Source organism: Prionailurus viverrinus, chromosome F1 (assembly GCF_022837055.1).
Source record: "Prionailurus viverrinus isolate Anna chromosome F1, UM_Priviv_1.0, whole genome shotgun sequence".
Taxonomy (NCBI): domain Eukaryota; kingdom Metazoa; phylum Chordata; class Mammalia; order Carnivora; family Felidae; genus Prionailurus; species Prionailurus viverrinus.
In genome coordinates this window covers 61,676,781-61,688,280 of record NC_062577.1, presented here as the reverse complement: position 1 = coordinate 61,688,280, position 11,500 = coordinate 61,676,781, and the positions used below count along the sequence as shown (strand labels likewise).

General features: G+C 57.2%; 2 protein-coding genes and 1 long non-coding RNA gene across 9 annotated transcripts; 1 reads left to right on the top strand and 2 right to left on the bottom strand.

The window, feature by feature from the left end:
• Window positions 1-3,426: 3,426 nt before the first annotated feature.
• Window positions 3,427-4,802, bottom strand: TSTD1 (thiosulfate sulfurtransferase like domain containing 1). 2 transcript variants are annotated; one of them, XM_047839817.1, is made up of 4 exons: window positions 4,661-4,802; window positions 4,369-4,491; window positions 3,704-3,866; window positions 3,427-3,609 (listed from the first exon to the last, which is right to left on the bottom strand). In XM_047839817.1, exons 1-4 carry the CDS (start codon window positions 4,734-4,736, stop codon window positions 3,558-3,560), a joined length of 414 nt encoding a protein of 137 aa, XP_047695773.1. In that variant the 5' UTR covers window positions 4,737-4,802; the 3' UTR covers window positions 3,427-3,557. The 2 variants fall into 2 exon arrangements, with proteins under 2 accessions (XP_047695773.1, XP_047695774.1); XM_047839818.1 differs by lacking the exon at window positions 4,369-4,491.
• Window positions 4,803-5,031: 229 nt separating this feature from the next.
• USF1 (upstream transcription factor 1) lies at window positions 5,032-10,963 on the bottom strand. 6 transcript variants are annotated; one of them, XM_047839812.1, is made up of 12 exons: window positions 10,815-10,963; window positions 10,070-10,363; window positions 8,723-8,815; window positions 8,261-8,310; window positions 7,982-8,097; window positions 7,536-7,637; window positions 7,101-7,296; window positions 6,790-6,877; window positions 6,596-6,654; window positions 6,373-6,467; window positions 6,000-6,128; window positions 5,032-5,916 (listed from the first exon to the last, which is right to left on the bottom strand). In XM_047839812.1, the coding sequence occupies exons 3-12, from the start codon at window positions 8,728-8,730 to the stop codon at window positions 5,725-5,727; spliced, it is 1,035 nt and encodes a 344-aa protein (XP_047695768.1). In that variant the 5' UTR covers window positions 8,731-8,815; window positions 10,070-10,363; window positions 10,815-10,963; the 3' UTR covers window positions 5,032-5,724. The 6 variants fall into 6 exon arrangements, with proteins under 6 accessions (XP_047695768.1, XP_047695769.1, XP_047695770.1 ...); XM_047839813.1 differs by having other exon boundaries at window positions 10,070-10,270; window positions 10,815-10,951; XM_047839814.1 differs by lacking the exon at window positions 10,070-10,363 and having other exon boundaries at window positions 10,815-10,957.
• LOC125155028 (uncharacterized) lies at window positions 7,206-9,107 on the top strand. Its single transcript, XR_007148031.1, has 3 exons — window positions 7,206-7,337; window positions 7,948-8,130; window positions 8,576-9,107. It is a non-coding gene; the product is annotated as an uncharacterized LOC125155028 (long non-coding RNA).
• Window positions 10,964-11,500: the final 537 nt, after the last annotated feature.

Genomic DNA, 11,500 nt, shown 5'->3' with positions numbered 1-11,500 from the left:
GCCCCCCTTTTAATGTTTTTTAAATTTATTTTTGAGAGAAAGAGACACAGAACGAGCTGGGGAGGGGCAGAGAGAGAGAGAGGGAGACACAGAATCCAAAGCAGGCTCCAGGCTCCAGGCTCTGAGCTGTCAGCACAGAGCCTGACTCGAGGCTCAAACCCACGAACCATGAGATCATGACCTGAGTGGAAGTCGGATGCTCAACCGACTGAGCCACGCAGGCGCCCCTGAAAGGGAAGAATTTCAAAGGGCAAAGGAATGGGTTGGAACAGCCTTATCAAGTTTATGAACCAAACAGTTAATGAGGGAGAAAGAGGAAAGATCTCTTCATGATGACCAAGCCAGGGGGCATGGTCGGTCATGGAGAGCAGGCCAGTTTACTTCCGGGGCCCTCTCTGACCCTCACCAGCTAAACTGAAGAAAGCAAATAATGTAGGTTGGCAGGCTGGGAAGGAAGCTAAAACACTAGTTTACGGTGATAGAAGATAGACAATGGTGCCTACAAAAAGATTAAGGATGGAACTGACTGCAAAGGGGCCCCAGAAAAACCTCGGGGATGTCAGTGTTCTAGATCTTATCAGGGTGGTTGTTACGAGTGAGCATACGCTTGCCAAAACTCAATGAACTGAACATTTAAGAACTGTGCATTTTATTGGAGGTAAATTATGCTTCAAAAAAAAAAAAAAAAAGAAGAAAGAAAGAAAGAAATGCTATAATCAAATTACAATATTTGAGGAGGCAAAAAAAGAACACTAGAACAGTTGAGAGTCAAACAAGGAGGGAAATTAGACCCCAGGAAAACCTTCCAAGCAGTCTGAAAAGCAAAGGGAGGTGGGTGTTTGAGAGAAGAAATGGCAGGGACGATTTGCCAGAACTTAGCCCAGACTCACATGTTTCGATTGTATCTGTAGACCCAACGCTGTCCAGCTAAGTGCAGACAGAAATGAACTGTAGTTGGGGCACCTGGGTGACTCAGTCGGTTGAGCATCCGACTCCCACTCAGGTCACGATCTCATGGTTCATGGGTTCGGGCCTCGAGTCGGGCTCTGTGCTGACAGCTCAGAGCCTGGAGCCTGCTTCGGATTCTGTGTCTCCCTCTCTCTTCTTTGCCCCTCCCCCGCTGGTGCGCTGTCTGTCTCTGTCTCTCAAAAATAAGTAAACGTTAATGAAAGAAAGAAAAGAGAAAAGAAAAAAAGAACTGAGGAAGGAAGGTAGGAAGGAAGGAGTGGAGGGAAGGGAAGGGAAGGGAAGGGAAGGGAAGGAAGGAAGGAAGGAAGGAAGGAAGGAAGGAAGGAAGGAAAGAAGGAAGGAAGGAAGGAAGGAACTGTGGTTAGCTCAGGGAGAATGGGAGAGCCATGACAGAGAAGCTGGAGAACCCAGACGAACAGATTTTGTGGAGGTGCACGGTAGGCTGTGACATGAGACACAGAAGGGCTGGGTACAGCCCAGGAGGTAGAAGGGGAGAGAAAAGGAGGGAGAGGAAGGCAAGGAATGCAGGGATTTGAAGGCGTTTCTCCAGAAACTTGAAAAATCAGAAAATTGGGTCCAACTTCCTCTTCCACCAATAAAGGAACAGAATTGTATTCTTTATTTTTTTTTAAGATTGTATCTTTTTTCATTTAAAAAAATTGTTTATTTAAATATAATTTATTGTTGGGGCGCCTGGGTGGTGCAGTCGGTTAAGCGTCCGACTTCAGCCAGGTCACGATCTCGCGGTCCGTGAGTTCGAGCCCCGCGTCGGGCTCTGGGCTGATGGCTCAGAGCCTGGAGCCTGTTTCCGATTCTGTGTCTCCCTCTCTCTCTGCCCCTCCCCCGTTCATGCTCTGTCTCTGTCCCAAAAATAAATAAACGTTGAAAAAAAAATTTTTTTTAAATAAAAATAAAAAAAATAAATATAATTTATTGTCAAATTGGCATCCGTGCAACACCCAGTGCTCATCCCAACAGGTGCCCTCCTCGGTGCCCATCCCCCACTTTCCCGTCTCCCCCCCCCCCCACCATCCACCCTCGGTTTTTCAGTATTTAAGAGTCTCTTAGGGTTTGCCTCCCTTCCTCACTGTAACTAAATATGTTTATTTATTCTGAGAGAGAGAGAGAGAGCACAAGCGAGCGAGCACAGGGGAGGGGCAGAGAGAGAATCCCAAGCAGGCTCTGAGCTGTCAGCACGGAGCTCGATGTGGGGCTCAAACTCACCAACCAGGAGATCATAACCTGAGCCGAAATCCAGAAATGGATGCTTAATCAACCGAGCCATCCAGGCGCTCCTCTTAAGTTTTCATTTATTTTTTTCAGGAATCATCCTGCCCAACGTGGGGCTCAGACTCGCAACCCCAAGATCAAGAGTTGTAGGCTCTACCGACTAAGCCAGCCGGGCGCCTCAAGGAATAAAATTTTAAGACAGCAAACTTAGGAAGTCAGAACCCTGATATGTAAATATTTGAAAGGTCTGGAAGGATATGCATCAAACTATGCCCCGCACCAGAGGGAAGGTACATACACGCTGTGTTGAGTTTTGTCAGCAAGTGTGTGTTTCCTTAACCAATTAAATTTTGTTCAATCCAGCGTGGGATCAAAGGACGGTGTTGCTAGAAGCCGGGGCCTGTCTTTGGTGTAACCTCACACTTGTAACCTGTGTTTGACACCCCTGTAGGCATGAAGGGTGACATCTGTTCAGTCCCTCACTGCCTGGAGCTGCCCTTTCCTTTCCTCAACCCAGTGACGAAGCCTGAGGGAGGGCAGGTGGGGGCTGGGGACCCGAAGGGCAGGGGCAGGGGCGGGCAAACTATGGCCATCAAGAACTAGATAGTTAAAATGTTAGGACTGGAAGAACATAGAGTCCCTGTCACAACAATGCCGCCTTTTTACACAAAAGCAGTCACAGACAACGTGGAAAAAACAGTCATGGCAGCAAGGCCAAGCCAAGCCCCAGTCGGCTGCCCTCTGGAGCAGTGGTTCTGGCCCCTGACTGCACATTAGAATCACTTGGGGTGGGGGGTTGTGAGGGGGGGGGGGGGGGAGAGGGGCGCCTGGGTGGCTCAGTCGTTTGAGCATCCGACTCTTGATTTCAGTTTGGGCCATGATCCCAGCGTCGCGGGATCCAGCCCCATATTAAACAACACTTAAAAAATCACTTCGGGGGCTCATAAAACCACCACTCCCCAGGTCTCACCCCCAAGATTCCAAATCTGGAAGGGGACCCACACCTTTTTTTTTTCTTTGTTTTTTTTTAGGTACCAACTGATTCTGATGTGCATCCTGAGCTGAAAACAATTGTTCCAGGAGAATCATCCCCTCGGGAAACTGCAGGGGGTTGGGAGGTTGGGGTGGGGACAGAGGATGCTGGAGACGGACCCAGGGCTGAAGTGAAGTCTAGATTAAGCCTGGGAGTGTTCGCAGTGCACCCGACAAACTAAGTGCTTCCAGTGCTTCGAGTAAACGGTCTTTATTTGATGCTTTTGCGCGCAGGGCACTGTAAGCAGTGCGCAAGCTGGGGAGTCAGACCCTCCACCACCCGCAGTTACGGTGGCCGCGGGGGCCGTCAGTAAGCCACCTTCTACCTAACCTTCTTTCTGGAACCATTCTCTATAGGCCCCTGCGTAGTTGCGAGCCCTGTGGAGACAAAAGGGGGAGGGGGTGAGGGAAGGACAGGCCCGGGAGGCAGTCCCCAGTCACCCCCAGCCGGCGATGCACGCCTCCCCCATACCCGGTGTATCCAAGGCCCTGGGCCAGCTGCGTGGCCTGCAAACCCCGCTTGCCCATCTGGCAGAAGAAAATGAGATTCTCATCGTCCCGCTTCGGCTTCTCGGCGGAGTACAAAGCCTGGAAAGCGGCGGGCTCCATTTGCAGGGCACTTTCCAGCTCAGACACTGGGAAGAGTCGAGGGGACAGAATGGGAAGCCGGCGGCTGGCGATCTCAGGTTCACACCGGGCCCGGCAGGACTGGCTCCTGCGGCCCGAGCGCGTCTCCGGAGCGCCCCCACACCACACCCGGTGACCACGCCACACCCCAACCTCAAGGACAGGGCAGGCCCGCCCGCGCACGAAGGCGGCCGCACACAGCTGAACGGGGGCCACCTCCCCTGCGGCGAGGAGGAGCGGCGGGCGGGCGCCGGGCCTCGGGGAGGTCAAGCGCGGAGCAGCGGGTCCGCCCCTTCCTCGCCGCCTGCGATCCGCTCAAACTGGAAGGGCCGGTCGCGCTGCCAGGATCCGCCTCCCACCAGCGCTTCTCCAGGAAGTCGGGAGGTGGGTGGGTGGGGGCGGCTTAAGGTAAGGCGGGACCCCCGCAGCCGTGCCTCCCCTACGCCGCCCTAGACGCCCCTCCTGCACGGCCTCTAGGCCACCCGCGCGGGCGTCCCCTCGGCCCCCTACCCGGGATGTTGAGCGCCCCCGGGATGGTCCCCGCTGCCGCCTCCTCCCGAGATCTCACATCGATGAGCCGGGCCCGGCCCGAGGCCAGGAGCGAACGCAGTTCAGGGAGCGAGACCGTGGGCGCTGAGGAGGGAGGCACGAGAGCCTGGAGCGGAGCGCGGCGCCCCAGCCCGGGAACGGGAGCGGGAGCGGGAGCGTGCGGACCTCCGCGCCCCCCGCCGCCGCGCCTCCTCCCGGGGGCTCCGCGCGCTCCCGGGGGTCGGGGCGAGGCCCCGCGTCTCCCCGCAGGTACCTCCGGCCATGGCGCGCGCCGCGACGGCGAGCTGCAGGAATGCGGCCCCGGGCCGCCCCCTCCGTGCCCGCAGCATCTCCCCCGCCTCCCGGAGCCGGGACCGGAACCGGAAGCGAAGGCACCGCCTCCCGAACTGCCCCCTCGGCACCTGTTCGCGCGCGGTACAGCTGATACCCGCGCTGGCCCGAGATTCTTGCGACTGCCCGGCGCGGACGGTCAGGCTTGGCCCCCACCGGGACTCAGAGTCATGAACACGGGAGTGGCACCCCACCCTAACCTGGGCCGACCAGCCCTTCCTGGGCAAAGTGCAATGTGCCCCCCCCCTCCCTTCCGCCCTGGGGCCCACAAAAAGGAAAACCAGGAGAGAAATGTGGCTCTGAACATTTTATCTTTAAAAAAAAAAAAAAAAAAACAAGAAAAGAAAAGAAAGTAAAAGAAAAACCGTCCCCACAAGGGGGAAGGCCCCAAGTGGGCCCCTGTCTGTTGTTCTCCCCGGCTCCAGAGACTTCTGCATAGGCCTTAGATGCTTGCCGGCCAGTCTCCTCTTCCTGGGGGGCAGCGGCCGCTGCTAAGCATCCTTTTCCCCACTTCTTGCTAAAGCCTGTTCCCCAGAGTCCTCAGGTGCACATCTGAGCTCCAGGGTGAGGAAGAACCAGTGGAAGAGAGCGCCAGAGTCCTGGGGCAGGCCAGAGCATCACTCGTTAGCGGACCCTCTGCTGGCACTCTAAGCGAGCACGGGGCAAGCTCCCCCCACCCCCGGTTCTGTGTGTCCAGTATCCAGCATGGAGACAGCACATGCATGCGCAAGAGGGGCACAAGGGCCCAGGGGCTGCATGGCGCGCGGCTGGGCAAGGCTGTCCGCGCCCGCCCACGCGTGTGTTTCACACCACTGCAGGCTGCTCGATCACAGGGCCTCGGTTCAAAGCCACGCCTTCTGACTCCCCCTGGTCCCACGCCAGAAGTGGGCAGTGAAGGAAAGGGGCACGGGGTTGGCCTGCTGCTCCTGGGCTATCTGTAGTTCTCAGAAAGGGGCTGTAGGGCCCGAAGCCCCGGAGTCCCCATAGTTAGTTGCTGTCGTTCTTAATGACGACCTCTACTCCGTGGTGTCGCAACTGAGCTCGAAGCAGCAGGTTCTTGTTTTTGAGATCTTCCACCTGACGCGGAAAGGAGGCGATGAGGAGAGTAAGTCGAAAAGTTGGCACTTTTCTGACCTTCTTCAGGCATCCACTAGTGAGGGGAAGAGGATGAGGCCCGCTCTATGGAAACCAAAGGAGGGAGTCCCAAACTGGCTCAGGGGCCCTGGAGTCGAGGAGGGCTGTACGGAGGACAGGGGTCTGACCTGCTGTCGAAGCACATCATTGTCCAGCTGCAGCTGGTCAAGCCCTTGCAGTTCCTCAGACAACCGGTGGTTACTCTGTCGAAGCTCCTGGATATAATCACAGGCTTTGGAGAGAATCCCACCTTTACTCTGCAAGAAGAAGCCAACAAAATGAGGACTAAGGTGCTCCCTGCCTGGCCTTCCTAAAGCACACACACCCCCTGGGCCTCGTTCTCCCCTAAGGACGGTGGCGTAACCTTTCACAAGGACACGGGGAACCTCAGAGAGAGAGAAGCACGGGTTCCTGCCACGTGTGCCCTCTCCACCATTTCTGCAGACGATACCAGGAGACAGAACCCAGGCGTCCGGCCCACTCCCGGGGCCCTCCCGTGACCTGGCCAGACTTGGTGCTCTCCATGGAGCAGTCTGGGATGATCTTGGACAGCTGCACGATCCAATTGTTGATCTTGTCTCGGCGGCGGCGCTCGACTGTGGGGCAGACCGGAGGTCAAGGTGACTCTGTGAGAGCCCCCCCCCCCCCCACCGGCCCTGTCCAACTCCCCAAGCTCTCTCGCTCAGACACCACGCCGTCCCCAATGCCATCTAGCAGTACCCACCTTCGTTATGCTGAGCCCTGCGTTTCTCATCCCGAGTGGTCCGCGGAGCTTCTGACTTCCTGACGACAGAGCCCAGGGCGGCCAGGGTAAGGGAAGGACGAGAGAGAAGATTGGAGGTGGGGTTAGGGGACGACACAGGAGTTGGCGGGGATCAAGAACACCACGGCAGCCGAGAAGAACCAGGGGTCACTCACGGGGAATAAGGGTGAGTCCTTGGGGCAATGGAGCGCTGGCTTCCTCCCTGCAACACTTCTTGTGGCGACATCATCACAAAGAATTGGCCTGTGAAGATGCGGGGTCGGTTCTGTCAGGACGTGGGACCAGGAACCTCATGGAGCTCTGAGGCCAAGGCCCTAGGATCCTCTAAGAAGGACACACTTCCTCCTGCTGGAAGGGCAGCCCCAGACTCACTGCCTGCCCGGGTCTTAGCGATCGTTAAGGGGTCATGAGGAAAGGCCCCCTGACCCCAGCCTTGTCCCTCCAGCCGCACCCTCACACGTCTCACCGGTGCCGGGAGGGGTCGCCTGCCCCAGCAGTGCCTCTGAGCCCTGCGTCGTGACAACCGCGGCCGCGCTCCCCGAGGTGGTACCCGCGGCCCCATCGCCCACGGCAGTGCTGGGGAAGTAAGTGTAGTGCGTCTCGGCAGCTGTCCCCTCGGCGTCAACCGTATCGTCACTGGTGAATGCACCCTGGATCACCGCCTGGGAAAGGGAACATGAGAACAAAGTTCAACGACAGTCAGGTACTTCCCACCGAACTACTCGCTGTACAGCTCCTATCCCCGAGAGGAAGGAGGGAGAAATATCGAGAAAGGGAGAACCTAGCACCTGGGGACAAAGCAGCCCCGGGTGCCTCACCGCCCCCAGCCCCAGCCCATGGGCTCAGCTTCATTTTCCTCCGCGGAGCTCTGGGGCCCCCTCCCCAGCCCGTACCCTGGTACCTGGGTCATGGACTGAGTGGCAGGATAGCCACTGATGGCGCCAGTCCCCTCAGTCTGGCCATCCAGCTGCCCCTCAGACACCTGGATCACCCTGTACATCACCTAGAAGCAGGAGGAAAGGGAAGCGGTGGGGAGGGAGAGAGAGCAGGAGAGTAAATGTTGGGGACCCCAGGACCCTCATAAAGCTTCTCTCAGATAATGCCCCAAAACAAGAGTGCGTCAGAGACAGAGAGTCAGCCACTCTCCCCTCTTTCCCCAGAAGTTTCAGCCCCCCCCACCCCCAATCCCTACTCCAAACCTCATCCTCCAAGCCCCTCCCCACCCCGCAGGGGTCCACACCTTCGCCCCACCCCCACCTCCAAGCCAGGTCTCCCCCTGAGGGTTCGATTACCTCCCTCAACCCCAACCCCAGGTAACACCTGCAGGCGCCTGGCCCCCTCCCTTACCTGGCCCCCATTCTCAGTTCGGAAGACGTACTTGACGTTGGGGTCAGGGAAGGTGGCAGCTGACTGGATGCTGGCAATGGCCACGCTGGTGGGGTCCTCCCCAGTTGCCACCGCTCCTGAATTAAAAGAGCGAAGGAAAACTCTGCGAGGTATGGACTTTCTCCCTCTGTTCCACGAAGGACAAGGGTGCACGGGAGGTGCGCCTTCAGGGGGGGGGGTGGGGGGGGTGGGGAGGGGTCACGATGGGCTCTGGGTCTCAGGTCTGTTTCTACCACTCACCTTCCTGAATCTGCACTGTCCCCTCTTCCGCTTCAGCTGTTTTCTGCTGCCTGTTTGTGATAGGGGTGGGGGTGGGGGGGGTGGGGGAATAAGGCAGGAAGTGAATAAAAAGCTCACTGACCCAGTTCCATGTGGCTCCCAAACTCCCATGGCCTTCCCAACAGATGCCGGGTTAGGTTAGAATAACAATCTAACTGGTATTTACTGAGTGTTTATTGTGTGTGCATAGCACTGAACTCAGCACTGAACACGCGTTATTTTAGCTCACACGAAGAACAGCACGATGAGCTAAGCAGCGTCACTTGCGTTTTGTAGATGGGGAGCCAGATCACAACACTAGCAGGTGACGGAGCTGAAACCGGAATCTAGGTCTGCCTGACTCCAGAGCCAGTGCTCTCAGCCGTTCTGCGTCCTCCCCGGCCTCCCACCTCCCGCCCCAGACCCTACCTCTTCCTCACTCACCCCTTCATCTCTCTGTAAGGGGGCACATCCAAGGAACTGGTCCTTCTTTGGAAGCCTTTGTATCTCCCGCCTCACAGGCCAGAGTGTTAAGTCCTGGGAGAAATCAGGGAGTTTGCGGTGAGGCCAAGAAACTGAACAGCCTGTTTCAAGAAGCCGGGCTCCATGAAGACTCAGCCAGGAACAAAGTGCAGTCACCTACAGGGGACAGTTTCCTCCGTTCTGATGCTGAGAGGTGGGCTACAGTACTTGAAAAAGTAACTCTACAGGGGCGCCTGGGTGGCGCAGTCGGTTAAGCGTCCGACTTCAGCCAGGTCACGATCTCGCGGTCCGTGAGTTCGAGCCCCGCATCAGGCTCTGGGCTGATGGCTCAGAGCCTGGAGCCTGTTTCGGATTCTGTGTCTCCCTCTCTCTCTGCCCCTCCCCCGTTCCTGCTCTGTCTCTCTCTGTCCCAAAAATAAATAAATGTTGAAAAAAAAAATTAAAAAAAAAAAAAAAAAGAAAAAGTAACTCTACAAATAGTGCTCCTCGGCCCTCCACGATCACTCCAAGTCATGTGGGCACTGGTGCTTCTTCCCGCTTCTCAGCCACACACCGTACCAAGAAATTTCTGTTTTCAAATCTAGGAAGGGGACACCCGAAACCCACGGCTATTGGCAAACCTCCCTGAACCATAAAGAACATCCGTGGCCCCTGGGCCTCATTCTGCTGAGCCCCTTGGCCTCTTCTTTTGGGGTGTCCAGATTTGTGTCATCTGCTAAAGACCCCAGAGTCCAAGTGTGTCATCTACAAGCCCCTTCTATTTTCTTCACCAAGCCTTCCCGTGGAACAACAGGGTTGCTAAAATGTTGCCATGACAACTCCAAATCAACTGAATCCCAGCAAGAAGGGGGAAGAAAAAAAAAAAAAAAAACCACTCCAGGCTCAAGGTTCGGGAAGGAGAGACAATGGAAAAGGAACTCATTTGCAAGGTGCCCGCCTTAGGACCCTGACACCCGGCCGGAGGGCAGGAAACACAAAGAGCGGAGAAGACAAATGTCTCCAGAAAGATACAGCTACACGTACAAAACGACAAAACGATCCCCGCACGAGAGGGTAAGCTTTTTGGTCAAAGGTCCCCCAAACCTCTCCTATCCAAGGGAAATCTTCAGCGGATGATTGAAAAGCCCGCATCGAAGGAAAGTATTGACCGAAAAGAGAAGAAAAACAACCAACCAACCAAACAAACAAAAACAAAGGGCGAAGAAAAAAAAAAGAAGAACCGAAAGCGAAAGTGTCCGGAGGAAGCAGCGCAGCGAGAAGATCCCAGTCCCTAAGGCGAAGTGGGACCAGGGTTTCGGGACCACCTACCTGTCCATCCTCAAACCTACGGAGGAAGTGCCCCTCCGAGGCTTGCTGCGCTGACTGCAGGAGGAGGCGATGGAAGAGACGGCAGGGCACAGGAGGCGTCTCTATCGCCCACAGCTGTCAGCCAGGGGCAGCCTCGGAGGACACCCAGCAACGGGGTCAGGCCGCTTATTCAAATCTTAGTTGGACATCCGGAAGCATTTCCTGAGCATTAGGGGATGCGACACGGAAACGCGGACGGGATGTTGTGGCGTGCACGCTCGGGCCAGCAGGGCCCAGCAAGAGCCCCTGCTACGTCTGGACACAAAGGGGAGAACGACCAGGTCCCGAAAGAAGTCGGGCGCCCGACCTTGCCCGAGAACGCGGCGCGTCCCTGCAGGCCCCGCAGCCAGCAGGCGCGAGCCCGCGAGCCCGGGAGCCCGCGAGCCCGGGCGGCCGCCGCGCTCCCTCGGCGGCCCGGCGCTGCGCTCGGCGGCCCGGAAAGGGCGCGGGGCTCGGCGGGCCCGCGGTCCCGGCCCCGCGGCAGGCAGCGCAGGAGGGCGGGGACGCGCGCGCTCGGGGGCGGGGAGTGCGCTCGGCCCACAAAGGGGGGCGGGAGAGAAAGAACCGGGCTCGGCCCCCTCCCGCAAAACAAAGGCTTCCTCCCCGGGAGGTCCGCCACCTGAAAACGGGAACAAAATCCACGCTGCCCTGCCCGCCGGCCCACCCAGCCCCTAGACTCCCGGCTCGCGTCCCGTCCCGAACTCACCGGCCAAGGCCGCCTCAGCCGCCGATCTCCCCCGACCGTGTTCTCCCTCTCCGGACTCGGAGAGCTCCATGGACGGCTGCTCATGCGCACTCCCGGCCTGCGGCCATGTTGCTGAGGGGCGGAAGTGTCTCTCTCTCGACCCGCCCAGGCTCTGAGCGGCCCCACTTCCGGTCGTTCCCGCTTGAGGAAAGAAGCGGTTGCGTGGGGGTGTCGCCGGGGCGTAGAAGAAGTCACTTCCTGGGGTCCGGGGAGAGTAACACTGGAGTATTTGTGGCGTTCGGCAAGAACGGAAGAAAGACGACTGATGCGTGCTTCCATCTTTCTGCTGGACAAGGCGTTTTAGGGGCAGAAGGGAGGGAGGTTGGCTTAGATCAAGGGAGAGACGTCGGACGGAGGCGCCATCTTTAACAAGGGCTACTTGGGAGGCCATCTTGGGTCGGGACGCTTTTTTGCTGTCCACTGGAGACGAAGATAGATTTGGGTATATTCCTTTGTAGTAGCGTCAGCAGTTGCTCACCCAAAGACCGCCCCCCCCCCCCCGAACTTCCAGTTTTTGTGAGGCCCTCCGTTTCTGTGAGAGGGATCTTGGTTCCCATTCCTTCTTGGTTAAGACCTACTCTTAATGGATTTGGAGCAGTGTGGTGTGATCAGAAGAGTTTAGCCTCTGGAGCCAGACAAACTCGGAT

Coding starts and splice junctions, on each gene's coding strand:
- USF1 (XM_047839812.1), bottom strand. Junction 6,878..7,100: donor GGCGACCCCTCCCGGCACCG/GTGAGACGTGTG, acceptor GCATCTTCACAG/GCCAATTCTTTGTGATGATG. Junction 6,468..6,595: donor CAGGGCTCAGCATAACGAAG/GTGGGTACTGCT, acceptor TCTGCCCCACAG/TCGAGCGCCGCCGCCGAGAC.
- TSTD1 (XM_047839817.1), bottom strand. CDS start 4,736: ATGCTGCGGGCACGGAGGGGGCGGCCCGGGGCCGCATTCCTGCAGCTC. Junction 4,492..4,660: donor GGCGCGCGCCATGGCCGGAG/GTACCTGCGGGG, acceptor CTCCCTCCTCAG/CGCCCACGGTCTCGCTCCCT. Junction 3,610..3,703: donor CAGGGCCTTGGATACACCGG/GTATGGGGGAGG, acceptor TTGTCTCCACAG/GGCTCGCAACTACGCAGGGG.